Source organism: Dermacentor albipictus, chromosome 4 (assembly GCF_038994185.2).
Source record: "Dermacentor albipictus isolate Rhodes 1998 colony chromosome 4, USDA_Dalb.pri_finalv2, whole genome shotgun sequence".
Taxonomy (NCBI): domain Eukaryota; kingdom Metazoa; phylum Arthropoda; class Arachnida; order Ixodida; family Ixodidae; genus Dermacentor; species Dermacentor albipictus.
Window position 1 is genome coordinate 94317116 of NC_091824.1, and position 21179 is coordinate 94338294.

A 21179-nucleotide genomic window follows, 5' to 3' on the forward strand; every position below is an offset into this window, starting at 1 on the left:
CAATACATGGGATCGAAATAGATCATTTTCTTCTCGTTGCAGGCGAATACCTGACTTGGCTTCCAATTTTCACCTCAAAGCAGGAGGCAATGCAGGCCTCTCGTCCTCATTTACACGCTCGTGTTTCGACGACGGGATGGGAGGGAGTGTCACGAGACCATTGTTCTCTCCTTTCACGTGTGTGTTCTTCGTCTACAACTCCATATGTATTGCGTGTCTCGGTGGAAAAAAGAAAAAAAAACTTCTCGCCGTGTTTGTGCTTGCTTCGTTTTATAAATTCACGTTCTGACTCTGACGTACACATCTCCGAGGAATTCAGGTGCGCCGCCCGCATTCAAAAGCGGTGAGCAGCTGGAAAGTGTTTTACGCCCACCTAGAGAACTCGTTTCATGATTTCTTCAGAACTTCCATCGTTTTATTTCTTTTTTTACATTTCACTTCTTTTTTTCAAAAGTTATGTCTTCACTCTCCAAATTTTCCTCCTTAATATCTTTCTAACTTTCTAAAAAAAAGGTAAAAAAAGAAACCCACTTCTCTTCTTCTCCATTCGTGCATACATTCCACGTACTACTCTTCGTTTCTTTGTTGTGTCGCTCACTCTCTATTTCAGGACATCTTCAAGTATGGTGTAGACCCCCCTCCCAGAAAAGCAAGCGACGGTCTGTTTACTCAAAAACTATAAGATGGCTTGTGCAGCATCCAGAGGGCCTCGCGAACGCACGTATAGGGAATCTTTTTTTTTGTGTTTCTTATTCCTTTCATTCCCTTCGTTGGTGTACATATATACTTGATTTTTTTTTCCCGCTCACAGCCCACATGACTGCGCGCCGTTTTCCATCCACCGCGTTGCCGAACGCCTTCTCACTGCCGTCGCGGATATCAAGTGGGAAACTCTGAAAGCGAATAGACTGCCTGCTTTCACTTCTAAATGAAGTAACGAGCGGAAACGAGCTTCAGTTTGCGGATTGAAAGCCGCTGAGAATGGGGAGTGTTCAACGCTTGTTTGTGTTTGCCGTAATCATAGGTTGGGCGCTGACAGGTAAGTGGTGTCGTTGTTTTGGCTTGCGCTTTCGGTTACTCCACGCTTCAGATGTATTCCAAATCTGGGTCAAGTGCGCTACTTCGATTCTTTTTTTTTGCTTCTGAAGTAGCTTCCATCTGCAGAGAAAGTGAAGACACTTGGGCACCGAGAACGTGGAAAATTACTGCCTTGCCAAGCATGATCCGCATGTTAGATATTGCATGTCCGTGTATGTGTAGAAGAAAATACGAAGGAAAGCATGTCAAGAGACCCGAAAGTGTGTGTATAATGTAGCCGTTGTCCTTTAATTGGATGTGGTGTATGTTTTAACGTGGAACTATCGCGGTGCGCTTAAGCATGCGTATCGATTTTGAAAGGTTCCGGGCGTTATTTCGAGCTATACGGCTCTTTCAGAAAGCCCGAAGCTTTGTACTGTACTGTGACATACACACAACTACTGCTATTAGCCCTCAAAAACGTTGTGAGGGTTGAACGTCGATTCAAATATAGAGCTTTCCGTTCTCGTTGTAGCTGTTACGTAGGCCGTATGGAATTAGAGTTTCTGACGAAGTGCTTTTTTGATGCACCTCATTAGCTACGTTCCTCAGAAACTCAGAATCAAGGTGTTGCTCATTTGTAAAGAGCGAGCTCTTTTAAAGCTTGTGTCCTCTCGTACCAATCACCACCACGTCCTTGCCGAACTTGATCTCGGAAACACATTCTCTATTGTCATCGTTCTTGTCGTCATCTATTTACTTTATTATTGCACAGCCAGAGCCTCTGAGCTTTCATTTCCACACGTGTTGTTTTTTTGTGAGATAGTTTTACAGCAGAGACTGATGCCTTTAGGTGCCACTGGCAGCTTCTCATCACACGGGAAAAAAATGAATTCCTGAAATGTCGCCAGTGAAGCGCAATGATTACTTCTGTCAAAGCGGTGACGCTGCCATTCACTTTCTCCAGGCAATAAATTTGGTAATAGGTATATGGAAAAGCAGGAAGGAAATAATTGCTAAGGGGAAGACAAATGTGGCCATAATGAAACACAGAGTGCTATGGGGATGTAATATGTATACGAGGTGCTCCTAAGTACGTGGATAGATGTAATGGTTCCAGGACTTGCATTTGGAAATTGGGTTATTTGGTTGAAGTCAGGGGCACAATTAGGACTCGGTGGCAGCCAAAGGTCAGTGAAGCTCCTTGCACTGGGCGCTCACGGGAATACCACATATGGATCTTTAGAGGGTGATATATGAAAGAAAGTAAATTGGTTTCGAGAGCTTTTAAGTACTTGTACAGGAAAAACACTGACTCACAGTGGAGGAAAAGAACTAGGAAACTTACCAGCTAGTATGAGACCGTTATAGTACGCAACATGGCTAGAAAGAACGTCAAACGCAAAGTCAGGGAAGGCTGGGACAATCTCCTTTGTGGCGGCAATCGAAAAGAAACTAACTATGAGTTGCCTAAGAGGTAAAAACGAAATCAGGAAATGAATAATTTATGATTACTCAAAGGGAAGCTCTTTACATTTCGAAACGAGATCAGGATGCCTTATAACGCGTAGTAATAAAACGGTGTACACCAAGGAAAAAGAAGTTCTGCTTGTTAGGGAAACGATGGAATATCTTTTATTAGAATGAGAATATATCCACCCAGCTGACCCTTTATGCTCTGCCGGCTTCCTTGGAGTTCTTGGGTTCAGGGACAGCAGGGGCAAAGTAAACACTTCCGCAATAGATATTACTAAAAGGTGATAGGAGGTGGGGTGGCAGGTAAGTAGGGCGACCCCAAACAACGGAAGCGTACAAAAACAAAGTTCCCAATAGTGGTTCAGAAAGTTTGACACTGAGAATTCTTCGTGTGTCACTTTCTTTCAAGTACGCAGGAGATTTAGCGAGATAAGAACAAGAGCTTGGTGGTGCCACCCACCGCCCCGTTACCCACCCACAAATCCACAAGCGTTGGGATTCCATGCGAATGGAAGCGTTAATTGGCCAGTAGTCGAGATAAGAATGAAATGTTTAGAATATCATGGTAGAAAAAAAAAAGCAGGGAAGAGATTGATCGAAGTTCAGTCGCTACATGTAGAGCCGTGATATAGAAATGGAAGTTTTAATGAAGACACAAGAGACAGTCAAGAAGAGCAAGGCCGAAATGCCAAACACCTGTGCATGTATAACATAATACTGTTTAGCTCAAGCAGGCTAGGGGACTATTCTTTCGACGTTCCGTTTTGAAAGGGATGCCATTAGTACTCATCATCGCTATCATCAGTCGAGATGAAGTGTTGTATGGAGGAAGGTTCTAGAATACGAGTGCGGGTGCAGTCAACAGCCACAGAACCTTTCAGAACACCCAAAGGAACAAAAGACGGGCCAGGGAAAAGAAAGCGGAAGAAAGCGGGAACAACGTTCACTAGATGGTTGCAACCAAGTACTCAGGGGAATTTCGCGTATCGGCGGTTACGCGCCATGCTAGAAATATCGCACAAAAGAGCTAACATTTGCTCTATTACTATAACGATAAGTTTTGAAGGAAAGCGAAGAAAATAATGAAGTACGTAATTAACGTCTTGTGCGTGAGGTCGTGCGTCGGTGTATGGTGACTGTACGCGCCTTCGCTCGTGGAGCCGGAAAGCAGGTTTTAGAGGAACCCTCTTTCGCGCTCGGCTCGTATTGGACCGCTGCTCCAGCGGTTGATTGCCATACGAGATTGTTCATTTCCGCACGAGCAGCAGATGGTCCGTAGTTTTACTTTTGCTTTCACCTCTTCAAGCGCTCGGTGATTAACCGCTGCCCCACGTGCAGAACAGTTAATGAAAAAAATAAAACTGAATTTGTTGCAACGAAACGTGAAAAGCTTTGAAGTCTCATTTTAACATCGTACACTTCCGTGGTTTCAACGCTGTTGAAGTTTAAATTGGTTCAGCTTAAGTTTATCGCGAACATTACCACGCGAAAGAACTGGAAAGTGAATTCTCAGGAGGAATCGTTATTGTGGTTCTCATTATAGCCCTCCTGCTTAACAGCCTAGTCGTTCACCAGTTTACCCTGTATATGCTAGCTTCAACATCGGAGATTTCGTTAGCGACAATCAACAAATAAAACTAATTTCTTGCGACGTATCATGCACGCTAGCCATGTGACGAGGCTTGTGGGTTCCGGAGGTACTTGTGTGCTTCAGAAGTGGCCGAGCTACAAGCCAAATGCTGGAGCGCTCATTCCCTGCTACCATGACTTTTTGTTGTAATTACTGATATATATTGTATATCGGCCGAGCTCTAATTTTTTGCCGAAGGTAGACAACGCGAAGATAGTGCAGCGTTAATGAAGTTAGTTAGGAAGGAAAAAAAAGGAAAGGACGAAAAGAAGAAGCAAGTGAATGTCAGTATATGGCAAGGACATGAGGATAGCAATAGGGGCTTGTTGGTACGGCATATCTTATTTGGTTATAGCGCAAGCTTGACAAGGACAAAAGAAGGCACATCTGACACACACAGCGCTGTGTGTGTCAGATGTGCCTTCTTTTGTCCTTGTCAAGCTTGCGCTATAACCAAATAAGGCAAGGACATGTATCGTTTATATTTATTTATACAAAATACCCCTAAAGGCCCTCACGACTGAGGGTATCACATGTGGGAGGGGGGGAGGGGGGTGTAGGGCTTACAGGCAAATGATAAAAAATAGAATACACAACACATAATGTGAAATTAGAATATAAGTACCAAATACTGTTAATTCTGACAAGCACATCTACACTCTACATCGACAAGTGAATGACCAGATGAAGGAGTGAAGAGCAAGATAAAAAACGAACAAAATTTTGAAGCGTATTCTGGCAAACTTGTTCGGCGTTAGCCCACAAAGTTTCGCGAAAAGGAAAAAAAAATGTAGCTTCGGGCTGCAGCCATGTGAATACCATTTGTTTTTTTTTTCAATTTCAACAAAAAGTAGTCTTTTGGCCCAGTTGGGAAGCAGATTTGGAAAAGATTAAAGCACAGGGCACTGACCTTAAAGGAAGGCGAGACGAACTAGATGAGTGCTACTGACAGCCGTGAATATTTATAAGAACATGCTAGCCACAGTAATACATAGCGTAACCGTCCCGTTCGTCTCATCTTCCTTTTTTGTTTTGGTGCGTTTTGCGTTTCAACGTTATTCAGCAAGCGGACAAAAAGATGCAGCAAACGCTACAGATTGCCTGGTAAATGTGGCCACAGCCCTTAAACGTAACAGTGGACATTAACGCTAGGAGAATCAGATATTTCTGGATCAAAAGAGCACGACTAAATGAACAATCAAAGTTATTAACAGGAGAACCAACATTTTTTTTCAAATTTTTTTTCGCAGTCGTTTCTGGCGCAAACAATTTGTGAAAGAAAAGCGACAGAAATTGATTTCCCAAAAGGCAGAAGGGTCAGCCGTAGTTTGCGCTGGCCTGTGCACTGTAGGAAAAAGAGACGGTGAAAAACAGGACAAAGAACGAGTCACGATGATAATAGGAGGAGGTGCGTCCACTGAGTCGTGGCATCTCTAAAGTCATGCGTCGAGTCCGGTGACTTGTAGGAAAGGTTCATAGCTGCCCGTGTAACCACGACACGTGCATTTCAGCAGTGGTGGACGCGAAGAAGAACAAAAGGGCACAGGAGGAGCAGGACAACCCGACAGATCAAGTCGTCAAGAACAGATGCTGGCTTAAGCCCGACCAGCGACACTGCTCGGACTATGTGCCACGCTGGTACTACGACACAACTTACTTGCTTTGCAAGCAGTACCTGTACGGCGGCTGCGGCGGAAAAGATGCTAATGCATTTAAGACCCACGACGAGTGCATGAGGCACTGCACGTTCGAGGTGAGTTTGGCTGGATGACCGCTCAAGTTCGATAGTTGCACGATTGCCTCCGTAAGCACGAGGTCCCGGGATCGAATCCTGGCCATGGCGGCCGCATTTCGATGGGGGTGAAAGCCGAAAACACCCGTGTACTTAGATTTAGGAATTCACTGAAAAGAAAACATACTTACTTAAAAAATATGTATTTACAAACTTAAAATTATACTTAGGAAGTCAGTTCGCTTCATCTTAACGCCAGTCGTCGCAAGGATTCACCGACTCAGCTCGTGACTAACAACATTTTGTCTTTAGGTAAAAAGATAGCAATTCCTTGACTAAAACTGCTGTTCTTATTACCCTCTAATGAGTGGAATTTTCGTTGTGACTCATACTTATACCCTCGTTTATTACGTCCAGCACGTCACGCTCATAATCTTCAGACAGCACCTCCTTTTGCTCGCAGTCTCGTACTATGCTTTTTTTAAACATTCGTTTTTGCCTCCCACTGTCCCACAATGGAACGCCTTACCAGAAAATTTTCCGATGATTGTTAATGTGAAAGCGTTTGAAAGTGCTCTATTAAATTCTTTTCCTCTAAACTGCTGTACATAAGCTGGTGCAAAAATTTTCTTGTTTGTTCATCATTGATTCTGATTCATTTTTCTTATTTTTCTTTTATCTGTCTCTCAGACATGTTTAGGTTTTGCAACATGTTCTTATCTATTTTGTTATGCGCCCACCTGCTTGGTTCTCGAACTGCAGTTTATCTTGTATAAGAAAATAATGAATGAAAAGTAGAAAACTTTGCTACCTTAGTGTTGCAGCTTTCATTCCATTTCCTCAAACGGAACGAGAAGGCCCTTCTTCCGTGTAGAGATTCTGCTGCAGTTAAGCTTAGACACCGCTCCGCTAGCGCCAGATGCATGCTGAAGTGGTTTCCGTGATTGCCATGGTTGGTGGAAGTGATCCACCATGCTGTGTCTTCGTGCCAGAAGTATGCTGATGCAAGTATGGCCACATGACGGCGCATAGAGGGCGCGAATAGGAGATCACTCGGGCTAGGATGTGCTTTTCTGTTTCACGCTCTCGGGTTTAAGATGCCTTGAAGCCTATGCGTGGCAAAATTTTAGGCGAGACTTTTACGGAATTGAATAATTGGGACGCAGCGCAATTGGCAGCATCTCGAGTCGTTCATGATGCAAGCCTAACCTAACCTAACCTAACCTGCATTGAACAAACTTTAGCTGTTCATGGCGTGCATCAATACAATGAATACGGGCGGAACGCTTTTATTTTCATTTTATCAACACAGGTTCCCGAAGTAGGAGGACGTTCCGCTGGCAAAGGTGGCCGGCAGCGAGGCACCAATCGTGGCTGAGGCACGGACTTCGAGCTCGGGCTGCAGCTTGTGTTGGACAATAGATATATTAAGCTTCATGCTGGTGCATATAAAGAATAAATTCTGGCCCCGATATACTTCGTTTTGTAGATAAGTGGGAAGTGCCCAATCACACGCCACAGCATAGTATGTTTAACGGTGTCGAAAGATGACTTTTGCATGAAGCGGTTTAACAAGCGGTGTACCAGTGCCGCCACTTTAAACAAAAATATTTTTGGTTCCCGTCCCCACTTGGGTGTCGCCTACGGTTTCTGCCGGAGGAGTTCCCCACGTGGGATCTCCAGCGGATTGAAACTCCTCAGCACTTCAATAAAGTTCTTGACTGACTGCACTCTTTCTTGTAGTCACACAGATACAAAAAAAGAAGAAAAAAAGAACGTATCATAAGCAGTTTTTTTTTTTGAAAATGACATGTCAGCGCCATCAACAAAAATATCACGATGCCATTGGTCCCTCAGAAAGAAAAACATATTTGGGACCCTTGTTGTCTTGGTACTGCAGCTTTCTTTTCTTCTCGGCAAAGAGGAGGACAATGTTCTTTTCAGTGGCGGTAAAATCGCCAGTCGTCTTCTTTATTTCTGCGTTATGCAACTAAGTAGATATCGGCAGAGTGGCACACTTGCGACTTATGCGACGTGCGCTACTGCATGCGTTCCAAAGTGAAATTCACTTCTATGGGTATTTTTTTTTAAAGGGGAGGCATTCGAACTTTGGAGGAGGCCGAGGATGTCCAGCACTCATCCGCGATGCGTCTGCTGTTTTGAACAAATGAGCGTTAAACGCGAAATCGCCGTACATCTAGTAGTTAGAGATGCGGGGTGAAGTGAATGCAACGCTCTAAAGCGAATTGAGTGACGTTGCGGAGTCGTGGTGTGATGAAGTGGCACCGGATAAGTTCCCCAACATGACGGTGGGAGTTGGCACAGCGTGCCTGCTCATGAGCGTAGCCTATGTAACATAGAAATGTGGGTTGGTTGGTGATCGATAATTGAATGAATAATGTAACCGCGCAAACGGCAACGTACGAAGAACGAAACACACTGGACAACATTATGCATTCAGACATGAGCATAGCTTCAGTTTGGTCATACTCTGCGCAGTGGGGGCATTTGTAAGAGTAAGACTTTTGGTATATAGGTGTGGTACAGAGTGAGGTGCGCCAGGGGAATGCATTTGTTTGAACTGTCGCCATGCCAACGGCTTCTTCCTGCGTAAGAGACGTGTGTGAGGGCGTTCACTTGGGGATGCCCCCCCCCCCCCCCCCCCCACACCAAACACACCTCCCGTTACAACGCCCGAACTGTGGGAGGCCGGGCTATCCAGCTCGGGCCAGCATGACCAGCCGCGACTGTTGTGGAGGCTCCCGGGAGGCTGCTCCGGCCACAGTATAGTCTCGCAAGAAACTTTCGCACAAGAAGCAGGAGCGTCAGTTTATCAGCTTCTATCGTAAAGACACGAAGAAGAGCGTGACATCCGAAGGAGCGTACATCATGGCTTCAGCCATGTTTTGAGCATACGGTTTGTGACCTCAGCCGCAGACGCGGGCGCACTGTTGAAAAGATTTGAAACGGTTCTCGTTGCCCCGGCAGCCGCCGTAGAAGAATTGGCGGCACCTGCCGGATGAACGGTCAAAGTAAAAGGCGGCGATTCGGCCGCGGCAGGGTCCCTGGTCAGCTGGAAGGGAGCACAGCCTGGGCCTGCCCTGAGCGCTGGCGCCTGCGTATAGAGCGAGAAAGAGTGTTGTATCTTCATTTTTTGCAGAACAAAGATGCGATCGGGCACGTTCATTCTGGTCACCAGTGGGCCTCGTGTGCGATGAGCGCGGGACAAAGTATATCACTTATTAAGCCATTTCAGGTGCTTTGCATTTTACAGGGCAACCACAATGTCAACATGAATGTCCGCCACGGATAACACCTTAACCTTGAGATTGGAGAACAGGAAGAAGTGCTTTCCATCTAGGATCGTATTGCATCATCACGTGAGCGTTATGAGCTGCGAAAAATTAACATTGTTATATTTGCGTGAACCTGACCTCAGCTAGGCGTTGTGATCAGCTTTGGATGTGCCTGACAGGACGTGTGAGTGTGGTGTGTTCCATTCTGTGCGCCATTCATATAACGATTACATTCATCTTAAATAGCACACTAGGCAAGCCATCGGGTCAGCCTCATCGGACAAACTCTGTCGCTTTTCTTTTGAGGTAAACTTGCGACCAAGTAGTCATGGACTAGAATAATGAGAAAGAACGTTATCGCGAAGTACGGACCATTATACAACATAAGGCAATCAAGGTTAGAATGCGCCGCCTCAGTTTGGTACCCCCTTCGCGACAAGCGAATATACGCCCTCGAAATGGCCCAGAATAATTTAGCGCATCTTATCGTGTCCAGCTATATTGGAAATGATAACGTCACTGAGCACAAGTGTCACTGACAGATAATTTGGCCTTCGTCTGTATACCGTCGCGCGCATCTCGCGCCGCAAGTACTTTCGTGTGTACTTCTTTTTCACCGCCCATCTTATTATCGTTCATTGTGCAAGGAGTTCTTATCTCTCCTCCTCAGAATGTCTTAACATGCATTCACCACAGACATTTCCTTTCCGCAAGACTTCCACTTTCCGCAGCTCGTTCCTTCTACGAAAATCTGGAGAGCAAAACAGCCTTCCTGCGTTCAAAACGGGTATAGCAGACCACCAGCGTTTCAAGAAGACTTTAACTGACGGTACTTGACAAGCCAATCCTTTTTTTATACTTGATCAATTTTATAATGTGTTATAATATTTTCTTTTGGTTTATTGACTTCACGTCTCTCTGAATTTGTTATATTTTTTACGGAAATTAAAATGAGCTATTTGATGTTATTTTGGCTAATTGATGAAAAGTTTCTTTAAGTTTCTTTAAGTTTCTTTGGAGACTAAATTTCATAATATACTCACTGCAATTGAAAAAAATCAATACAGATTACACATCCAGGAATGAAAAGCTCGACAAATTTATTGAATTCGTACAAGCACACATCCAACAAACTACAAGTTGGATAGCTGGAGTCACCGCGAATCACCATAACATAGTTGCACCTGCTCGATCCGCCTCCCCACTAGCTCCGCTTAACAATGGCCAATAACCCGACCCGCTCCGAGTTTGAAGTGTGGCAGTGGAACTGTAGGGGGTTTCGAAAAAAGAAAGCACACCTCCAGCAGTTTCTAGCCTCCTCTTCTAATCTCCCAGCTGTCATTGCGCTTCAGGAAACTCACGGACTAATCAGCTTTCCAGGTTATAATGTTTATCAGAACAATGAGGTCTCCCGGCCCGATACGGCAATTCTTATGCAAAAGCACCTCACTGCCAATCACTCCCAATTCGACAGCGTCGATATAGAGCACGATTTTCTAGAAATTATTCCTCACAAAAATAATGCACCTGGCCTTTACATTCTCAATATCTATAGCCGTCCACAAGACAAACATCACCGCTTTGACTCCCTTTTCGCTCAAGCTATTGCCGCTGCCACCCACCACCCCCTCCTAATCCTTGGAGATTTCAACGCACCCAACCATTTGTGGGGTCACTCCGTTTCTACTCCTAAGGGCAGAGCCCTATGGATCCACATACAAGACCACAGACTCACATTACATAACGACATCGATGCGCCAACCAGGCTAGGCAATAGCGTAGCTAAGGACACCTCCCCCGATCTTACGCTTACACACAGAATCCAACACGTCACATGGCACAACTCACAAGTTAACCTCGGTAGCGACCATTACATCATTACCATCACACTACAATTCAAACACAAACCCTTTGCACCCAAACGCCTCAGCCTTACCAATTGGGACAATTTTCGAGAGGCCCGCCAGATATCAGCTCCCACAAACATTCAAGACATTTCAGAATGGGTTCAGCAACTACACTCAGACGCCCAGACGCACACTACCACTCTGCCCCCCGAAACCGCTCTCACTACGGTTGATTCCAAGCTTCTACACATGTGGGAAGCCAAAGAGTCTCTTCTCAAACGGTGGAAGAGGCAACGGTTCAACCGAAAACTAAGACTCAGAATTGCCAAATTAGACCTTCAGATCCAGGAGTACGCCACACAACTGGCCTGCCAGCAGTGGGGCCAGGTATGTGAAAGCATGCATGACAACCTCGATAACAAGCGCACATGGCAACTCTTGCGACACTTATTAGACCCTACCACATCGCGCACACGCCACAACCATAGCATAAACAAACTGCTACATGCACACAAAAACAATCTCAACGGATTCTTCGACGACCTCCGCCATAAACATCTGCCTCCCGCTCAGAAGTATGACATGCCAAAATATACTGGCGAATCCAACGAGCTACTTAGCGCCGCTATCACGGAAGCAGAGGTTCGCCATGCCCTCGCCACCCTACGCACAATGTCAGCACCAGGCCCCGACCTTATTAACAATAAAATACTCCGCAATCTAGACGACAACTCTGTCACAGCCATCACGGCGTACTTCAATCACTGCTTTGACACAGGCACCCTCCCTAGTTCGTGGAAAGATGCCAGGGTAATTTTTATCCCAAAGCCAAACAAAACACTCAACATTTCTAATCTCAGGCCTATATCACTAACCTCTTGTCTAGGTAAAACACTCGAACACGTCATCCTCAACCGACTTAGTAAATACATGGAGGACAACAATCTTTATCCATCAGAAACGGTAGGTTTTCGAAAATCTCTGTCATGCCAAGATATCATGCTTCGAATGAAGCATGACATCATTACACCTAATAGCAGTCTAGATACGCAAGCAATTCTCAGTCTGGACCTCCACGGAGCTTTCAATAACGTTTCACATTCCGCCATCCTCCGAGAGCTTAATCTCATTGGGGTTGGCGGAAAGACATATGACTACATATCTACCTTCCTATCCAACCGTACCGCAACGATACACATAGGCACAGAGCAATCCCTTTCATACGCTTTAGGTAGCTACGGCACGCCCCAAGGCTCAGTGCTGTCCCCTTTTCTTTTTAATCTTTCTATGATGCCGATGGCGCAAGCATTGCGGTCTATTCCCGATCTCAAGTTTTCACTCTACGCCGATGACATCACTCTTTGGATGACTGGCGGTTCCGATGGAGAGATTCAAGACACTCTACAGGCCGCAGCAGACGCCGTCGTGGCTCATGCCGGGGCTATGAATCTCACATGCTCCACTCAAAAATCCGAGCTGCTACTTCTGCCATCCCACCGGGGGTCCGGAAAACACATGTCTAGTATAGAGGTCATCCTAAACCACATCCCCGTTACTAGAGTGGACAGGCTCCGGGTGCTTGGCTTACACATTCAAAGCAACCGGCTCAACACATATACCCTACATACACTCCACACTACAGTCGATCACACCCTGCGCCTTCTAGGGCGAGTCTCCAATAAACATGGCGGACTAAAGGAGGCCGAACTTCTCCGCTTGATTCAGGCCTTCGTTATCAGTAAGATTACATTCGCAACACCATATCTACATTTCCTTAAATCAGAATCAGATAAGATCGACACTCTTTTACGCAAAATATATAAATTCGCTCTGGGAGTCCCCATACGTACCTCCACTGATAGGCTAATGCTTACTGGAACTTTCAACACACTTACTGAACTCACAGAAGCCCACCTCACATCCCAATATAGCAGACTTTCTAACACCGCAACAGGTCGACACATTCTACAAACCCTTTCTATCACTCCGGCACCCATCATCAAGACTAAATACACCATTCCACATCACATACACGAGAACCTCTGCATCCCCCCACTTCCTAAAAACATGCACCCTGAGCATCACAAACAGCGCAGGAGGCAACGAGCAAAGGCTCTCCAAAAACAATTCGCCACCTCTAAAGACGTGCTCTATGTCGATGCCGCCGAATATGGGAACAGAAATCATTACGCAATATCAGTCATAAACTCTCACGGCCAGGTCGCTGCGGCCGCTTCCATTCCTGGCTCTTCCTCGGAGGAGGCGGAGGAAGCGGCCATAGCCCTGGCCCTCACAATTCCAAATTCATCAGTTATCGTTAGCGACTCCAAAGCAGCCATACATAACTTCGGAGCGGGTAGGGTCTCTAAGCCAGCCGTTTCTCTCCTCTTGGCCCATCCTTTACACCAAACTGTGGCATTAATCTGGACTCCCGCGCATGCGGGCCTTGCCGGAAACGAGGCGGCTCATGCCAGTGCCCGAGGATTTACTGTCCGGGCTCAGGCATCAGATGTGTCGGACCTCGCCACGGAGGAGGCACCGTTTACAGCGCGGGATCGACTTATTACTTACCACGACATCTGCACCCACTACCGATTAGACCGCTTAACCTTTCCGCCACTCATGGGCAAATCCCCGCGTAGGTGTGAAGTTCTGTGGCGACAGCTGCAGACTCGCACCTTTCCGTCCCCTTACCTCCTCCACCGCATTCATCCCGCCATTTACCTTTCTCCCTCTTGTAAATTCTGTGTCGCTCCCAAAGCAGACTTAAACCACATCATGTGGGGGTGCCCTAAGCACCCCCTTCCCCCTTTCCTCAAGCAGTTAATATCTAGTGAGGAGCAGTGGGAGGCTGCCTTGCGCAGCTCCAGGCCCGATCTTCAGGAGGCCATCCTGGAGTGGGCTGAGAGGATAAAGGAGGCCTACTTCAAGTAGTTCCTCCCCCACCCTCTATTCCATTGCCCCCTTCCCTTTAAAGAGGGATAAATAAAGTTTTTCATCATCATCATCATCATCTTTAAGCTACTCTCCTGTCTAATGCTTCGGGCCTGAGGGTAAAATAAACGAATAATTAAAAGAAAGAAAATGAGTTCCAGCGCATTTGTAAGAGCACACACATCTTAGGAATGGCAGCTTACAGATATACTTCACAAGAAAAGTGTTTAATCAATGCTGGTACTAAGGTACTGGACTGAAACTTGCAAAATAACGCGACGACTTTGTAAGAAGCTAAGGAACGTGCGATCAATGATAAAACGAAGGTTTACAGGCTTAAAATCAATATAGACGAAGACGACAGTACATTTAAGAAAGCGAACTGAAGTGCTAGAGGAAAATGAGAGAGAACAGTTTATTAACACTTCAAGGTGGTACACGTGCCAAAACGTTTAGTGCAAGGTATCGCTGATGGCGTATTGGAATCGTACAGGTAATCTCATAAGCAGGACAGAACAGGAGGGGCTAATTGGTACCATCTCAAAAAGAACCCTATGGAGGGTGTCAGAGAGTCAAGTTCCTTTAGAATATTAGTAATTGAACATGCGAAAAAAAAAGAGTGTACTGGCGCAATACAGGCGTAATTGAAGATCTTCTGTGAAAGGACTTAGTCCTGCAGTGGACTTACGCGTATATCACAATGTCGATTCAAATAGGCCGCGAAGCTTCGGGTGAAAAGCGGTTCAGAACAAATTGTCATCGACGTCAGCAAGGGTGGTTATGGGAGCAGCGATAGAAGCGCGACTATGTTTGGAGGGAACAAACATTGGGAAAGAAAGAAGCGTTTTTTAAATTAAAGCAAGACACAGTTAGATTCATTCAACGGAAATTCCTTATCAAATTTAAATGTGCGTGACGAGTTAAGAAAAGACAAATCTATTTTATTTTATCATTATCAAGAAATACTTTTTTTCAGCGCCCATCGTAAGAGGGGGCGCTGACGCCACTATCGATTGCAAAGGAATGTAGCTCTTCAAGTGCTCAGAAAGGCGCGCTCTCAAAATTCACCTGTTACAATATGCCCCGCTGACAAGTTGTGCTTTTTTATTTGTCGGCGTTTGTCTGAAATTGGTGACGTGGGTAGCTTCATCTTTTCTCAACCTGTTCAGTTAAATATACAACTCTAATGGCTGACCACCAAAACAAAAACAAATTTCGCGCTTTTGAGAACAAAACGGCGTCACTTGTTTTTTGATGGATATGACGTCACGCTGTTTTTTCTTCCACTTGAAGTGTTCCCTCTTCGTACAGATGGCGCTAAGCCCCATGACCCGTTCATGAAACGCCATGTTTCATAAACGGCAGCGAAGCTTCTATGGAAGCTTGGCTACCAGGCATGTTTACCTTGTACATCCTTGGTAATTCGTGCTATGCACCTAAGATCATCTATCCGGCTCTAATTTTTAAGAAAGCATCTCAGTATTTTTGGTGGAAGTATGCTATTCGAGGGATTCAACAAGAACGCGGCCTTTGTGATAAGCGAAAAGGTTTTTCTTCTTCGGTTATTAAAGGGACTGACAACCTTTCTTCAAGCGCCCCCCTTTCTTGGCGCATCTATTCCCCCAACAATTCATCCGGGCAATGTCTGGAAAGGTTTGAAAAGTAACGAGCGGACCGAGTCGACTGAGGCGAGCGGCTGTGCACGTTGCACCGCTAGCGTGGTCGTTGAGAAAACTTGCTATAAGCCGGCGTGCAGACACGCCTGCAATTCGTTGCGGTACGGGCGGTGACCTCACAGTGGCTTGTTGTGTATGCGCGAGAAGGTCGCGAGACGGTGACGCTCCGTCAATTCGTGGCTCCGATTCCTCGCACGCAAGCAGTGTCGCTTTTCTGTAAAACTATTTGCAGACTACAAATACGCTGACGAATAGAGATAATTTGCAATAGAAGGAAATAAACGTTTTTGTGACTTTAGAGCGGGCGAGCGAGCGAGCGAGCGAGAGAGAGAGAGGGAGAGAGAGAGAGAGAGATGGGGAGGAAATACAGGGAGGCTAGCTGGTGTAAGTACCCGCTGGCTTTATAGATGCAGCACTTGAAACCCATTGAGGCCTGTCAATTCATTTAGAAATGGACGCGATTTTGAAGGCCCATTGACACGTTCGGCCACAGAATGTCGCGCTCCGTCATTCTTGCGTGAATTTCAGTGCTGACTGAGAAATATAACTCCGTATTTAAGGGATAAAATTAGGTTTCTTCCAATTATTGTGATTGACGGTCCCGCCACCGACACTATAATCTCAAGACACATACCGAACGGTTGTCGGTCCCTTTCATGACATTATTTGCGCTCTTGCTGATGCCAAGACACCATAAACTAACAAAACAGATAATATATCAGGTTTAGTGCTGTATGCTTAGAGTGAAAGGACGAGAGAGGGAGCACACCCTCTTGCACGAAGAACGAAGACGGGAGCGAAAGGAGAAAAGACAAAACGCCTTAGAGAAATGTAGAAGAGAAACAAATCTTGGTGATACTGACGACATGCGACTACAATAAGTTGCTTCAAACATCTGCGGGTGTCTGGTTCACAGACCTTAAAATTGCATCCACTCTGTAAGAGAGGCCGGCTATGTTCGTTTATGCTTCCGCACTAGCTGCGGGAGGCTTTGCTTTTATTGTGCGAGGCTGAAAACATCAGTGAGAAGCAAGGTTTCGAACCCGGATAAGAAAACGTTACAGTATACCTTGTCAACAGCGCGGGAATTTTAGTTCTTATATCGCCGTGAGAGTTGTAGTTACGCCAGCAGCAATGCTGCCTGCAAATGCGCAGGTCGCATGAGGCAAACAGCGTAAGTGTGGACAAAATATGTCTGAGAAGGTAAACAGCCAATGGCCACAACTTTTGCGTTGACTAGCAATTCATTTTTCTCACTGTACACTTTGCTCCGCATTTTTCATTACACGTTATAACAGGTTACCATGAGCTAACAAGCGTGTACTAATATTTTACATGAGCCGCGCGTCTTACTTCCATTGGCGTCTGTTCGCCCCGCTTAAACGAACGCGGCAGTGGCGTTTCACAATCCTTTGCACGCCGCGGTAATTACTGTTTCACAGCGTTTACATGCGCGGCGTCCCCACTCGTTTGAAGCAAGATGGAACCTGTTTTCAGCGATGTGCATTCCATTGGCGAGTAGAGAAATACACACGGCTGGCAGCCATCTCGCTACTGTTTGCTCCTTGAATGCAATACTCGAGCGTTTTCGTTCACCGCGTGGGATGACTTTCCCCGTCTCGAACTACCCTCTCCTGCGGTAATAATGTGATTCGCCTTCCCAGCGCATTAGCGACGATTACAGGAATGCTGTGCGCTAGACGTGGGATGCGACGAGCTACTTGTCGCATTCAAGTATAAACGCCGCTGTTTATTGTTTGACACCCATCACAGCCGTAACTGTCCTTACATATTGTGCCAATATCACTAAAGACAGTTTTGTAGGCCCCGATATACAGTGGCTTGGTGGCTTTGGATGTTAACAGCAAATACCGGTGGTCAACGAATTTCACGCCAGTCGATCAACCAATTTTGGCGCAGATGTAGTTCGTTTCATGATCTACATTGTTTTCGCTATAAGTCTTTAGAAAATAATGTTTCAGACGTACGCATGCACTGAGAATGATGCAGTTCTTCTATAACAAGTGTGCTTAATTCTCAGTTTGGGTAAATATGGTAATATTTTCCGTACAATAAAAATATATTATGAATTGTGACAAATACCTAAGAAGCTTCGCGAATTGAAAGAATATATATATATTTCTAGTGTATTCCCCTAAATAAATTAGAACCTGGATGGCTTAATGACCAAGTGACGATGATTGCTTTTGCCAACGATTCCAGCACAAAGAGCATCTTCCTTTATTGAGCAAACGAGGCAAATTTTGTTCGTCTTATCAAGACAAGACCACCTTAGCTTCCGAGCTACCTAACTGGCAAAATGACCGTCACAATTCGACTGGTGCGTGTGGACGGGACTGTATTAGAATTTGAACCCATTTTAGTCCGAGATATCTTTATGCAGATTTGCCACGAATGATGCGAAAAAAAATTGCTCAAATTTGTGTGGTTTCAACAATGCTACCTTTACCTACACTGCTTTCTGACATCTAAAGTCACAAACAAAAGCACACACATTTGCCTGCGTGCTTACCAGCAACACACGCGATGTGTGCGCTATGTCAGATTATTACCATTGCAAGGCTGTAAAAGGAATAGAGTTTCTCACTATAACACCTTGAGAGAAATCTGGCGCCACCGTATATGAGAGTTTCCTAAGGGGTACTGTGCTGTCATGGGAATGACAGTGTATGTGTCTGCGAGGCTTGCGATAGCTGGTGTTGTAAGAGGCTTCGTCTAAAACATGGATATGGCTACACAAATAACGCGTTCTTGAAGTAAAATCGTCATAAAAGGTTTTTGTTCACTCAGATTACATCTTCCAATGAAGTTTGCTCACCTACAGTGCATAACCAAGCGAAGAAAAGCAAGCGCGAATATTGTTGTCTGTCCTCCAACTTTAGCGGCAGGCTGATGCTTTTTACGTTTCATATAATTGTAAATGCAATGACAAGTTGTCATAATTGAACAAAAAATGTTTTTCTGCAATAATAAAGTTAAACAGCTTTTCACATGCTGTTTTAGTAGAAAATGAATCATTGTGGCTGACGGAACGGTGCTTGCCTTTAAGGTGTCCTGGCTCTCCATAAACGATGCCAATCCGAAGTCACCATATACCGGCATTCCCATGTACACCACAGCGCAGCAGCGCCAGATTCCCTCTATAGGTAATATAGTGAGAAATTCTATGGTAAAAGCAACCGAGCTCGTGCTCAAGGGCTACGAATGTCCTCTAATGTGGGAACAGCGCTATCGAAAACAGCTAACCGCCGCCGACTTACCCGTCACTACAATGGCCACCAGCAAAACCGCCAACACAGCGAATCGAGACATCTTGACAACGAGAGTCCACGGTGAGCGTTCGTGAATGCCGACGTCCTGCAGTATGAAGCCGATGGCAAGCGCGCGCGACTTTGACCTTGCGAGGAGCAACGCCACCTCAAGGTTCCGGTTTTCTGGGCGCGCTGCAGTGGCGCATGCGTCGACACGTGGTGAACTATCGTTCACTACCGATGCACGCCAAGTCGGAGCATCGCAGGGGCTGCTTTGACCGATAAAGTGTGGGATTTCCGTGGTTGGGTTGCCCGCGAGCGCGAAACGTTATGGGTTATTTTCCGGCTGCGTTTCTCTCGTTAAGAGCAACTTGAGTTTTTGTGCGCCTATGTTTACGTATAGAAAAGCAGATACCGGAGCAGGTTGGTTGAGGTGGGTTGGGCCAGCACTAGGGACGAATACGAAAGATACGAGACGACAAACAGGGCGCTCAAATAGAAACTGAATTTATTGCGAAAAATAAAAATTTATAAATATACAGCAGGCGCATCACGTGCGCTGCCCCCCACAGTGAAGTAGTGTGTGTGTGTGTGTGTGTGTGTGTGTGTGTGTGTGTGTGTGTGTGTGTGTGTGTGTGTGTGTGTGTGTGTGTGTGTGTGTGCGTGCGTGCGTGCGTGCGTGCGTGCGTGCGTGCGTGTGTGTGTGTGTGTGTGTGTGTGTGTGTGTGTGTGTGTGTGTGCGTGTGTGCGTGCATGTGACACTAGTATTAGTAGCAGTAGTAGCAGAGCATTTCTTTCTTATATACATACAGAAGAAAAGTTACACATGCAAAGGCTCTTTCTGCACTTGACAAAATTTCCTGCAGCCATAGTTTGCAACAAATGGACATTTCGTATACGAAGTCACATATAAAACATCAAAGGACAAAAATGAAAGAGAACCAAGTAATATGAAGCAGATACGGAAAAAGAAGCTAATAAAAAAGTGTTAATACAAAGAAGAAAAATACTGCACAAAATGTACTCGCGCCTATGCATGGGAAGAAAAATTTATCTTAGAAATTAAGCTCTCAGCAATATTAGCAAGCGTTCATAAATAATTTGTTTCTACAACAAAATTTCTTAAGTCTGTATTTCGAAAGTTTCGCTTAGAAGCGAAATCAAAGTTCCTGCCCGATTCGTTCGTTAATCTCTTTGTCTGGTTTATTCATTAATCCCTTTGTTATCATTCGTTTTGCTTATTTGTCCTAGTTTACGGCAAAAGTTGCAAATGTATCCTAGTGGGAATATACGCTGTAGATCTTTATTTTAAGGGATGACGTAATGGTTGCGGTGGATTGTTGTTTGTTTCCAGAATTCGGGGGTCCGAAAGCTTTCGTAGACTAGGAGTACGTGCATTTAGTGATTACCGTGACTACATTTACTCGCATGCATGCATGGCCGTGAAAAAACAAGACAAATTTCAGTTATATGATGTCTATTACACGATTTATTTTACTCAAAAAATAAGCTGGCCGAATAGAAGAACGTTAATTCGGAAGAAAGGCACCCTGGAAGCACTGAATGAGAAGCTGGCATCTTTCATGTCGTAGGATGCATGAGTCGACGAATGGCGCACAGTTTCGTTTTCGTAAAAAGCGCACAAGCATTCCAGCATGAATAGTTGGTAAAGAGAGATACCAAGAAGTTCGAGCTCTTGTATTTGGGTATTGGTGTCACCTTGGTGCGTAGGCAGGTCGGCGTCGCATGCCGAAAAGGCCGGAAAAATAGAGTTGGTTGTGCATCAGCTCACCAATAAATTATTGTACGACAGAAAAGGCTGCCGCCGAACTGATTTGCCAAAAAGGCGACACTATTTGCCCACTATTATTGTTGTTCCAGTAAATATAAGTCGTATCTTATATTTGAATCTGCATGGTTGCAACGTTTGCGGAAAGTCAACTCAGAGATCCGACATAGTCTCGTGCTTCAGGACCTCTTGTAGTGGTATTTGCTTCGCGTGATCTCGCTGGAATTGACAGAAAATACGTCTGTGCATGAAATACAGAGTACTCGGAAGCCGACTGCAAATACAAAGCATCAGCGGCACACACCGAGTTAACCAAGTTGGCGTCAAAGACGGTCATCAAGGAGCGGCCAATACCTACTGGCAGATGCGCAGTGGCTTAAGTTTTCAGCAAAGAAGTTCATTAAAAACCAGTACCGACCCAGTGGCACATACCCAGGGACTCATGTCGGCGTAAAAGAGTTTCGTTGAAGATCGCCACATACGTGCGAATTGCCACATACTTGGTGACCC

The 21179-nt window shown here is 45.4% G+C and overlaps 1 protein-coding gene across 2 annotated transcripts; it reads left to right on the forward strand.

The window, feature by feature from the left end:
• Positions 1-710: 710 nt before the first annotated feature.
• LOC135919990 (kunitz-type serine protease inhibitor PPTI-like) lies at positions 711-7327 on the forward strand. 2 transcript variants are annotated; one of them, XM_065454030.1, is made up of 3 exons: positions 711-1039; positions 5635-5876; positions 7168-7327. In XM_065454030.1, exons 1-3 carry the CDS (start codon positions 982-984, stop codon positions 7231-7233), a joined length of 366 nt encoding a protein of 121 aa, XP_065310102.1. In that variant the 5' UTR covers positions 711-981; the 3' UTR covers positions 7234-7327. The 2 variants fall into 2 exon arrangements, with proteins under 2 accessions (XP_065310102.1, XP_065310103.1); XM_065454031.1 differs by having other exon boundaries at positions 718-1039; positions 5638-5876.
• The last annotated feature ends 13852 nt before the right edge of the window (positions 7328-21179 follow it).

Coding starts and splice junctions, on each gene's coding strand:
- LOC135919990 (XM_065454030.1), top strand. CDS start 982: ATGGGGAGTGTTCAACGCTTGTTTGTGTTTGCCGTAATCATAGGTTGG. Junction 1,040..5,634: donor CATAGGTTGGGCGCTGACAG/GTAAGTGGTGTC, acceptor CGTGCATTTCAG/CAGTGGTGGACGCGAAGAAG. Junction 5,877..7,167: donor TGAGGCACTGCACGTTCGAG/GTGAGTTTGGCT, acceptor TTATCAACACAG/GTTCCCGAAGTAGGAGGACG.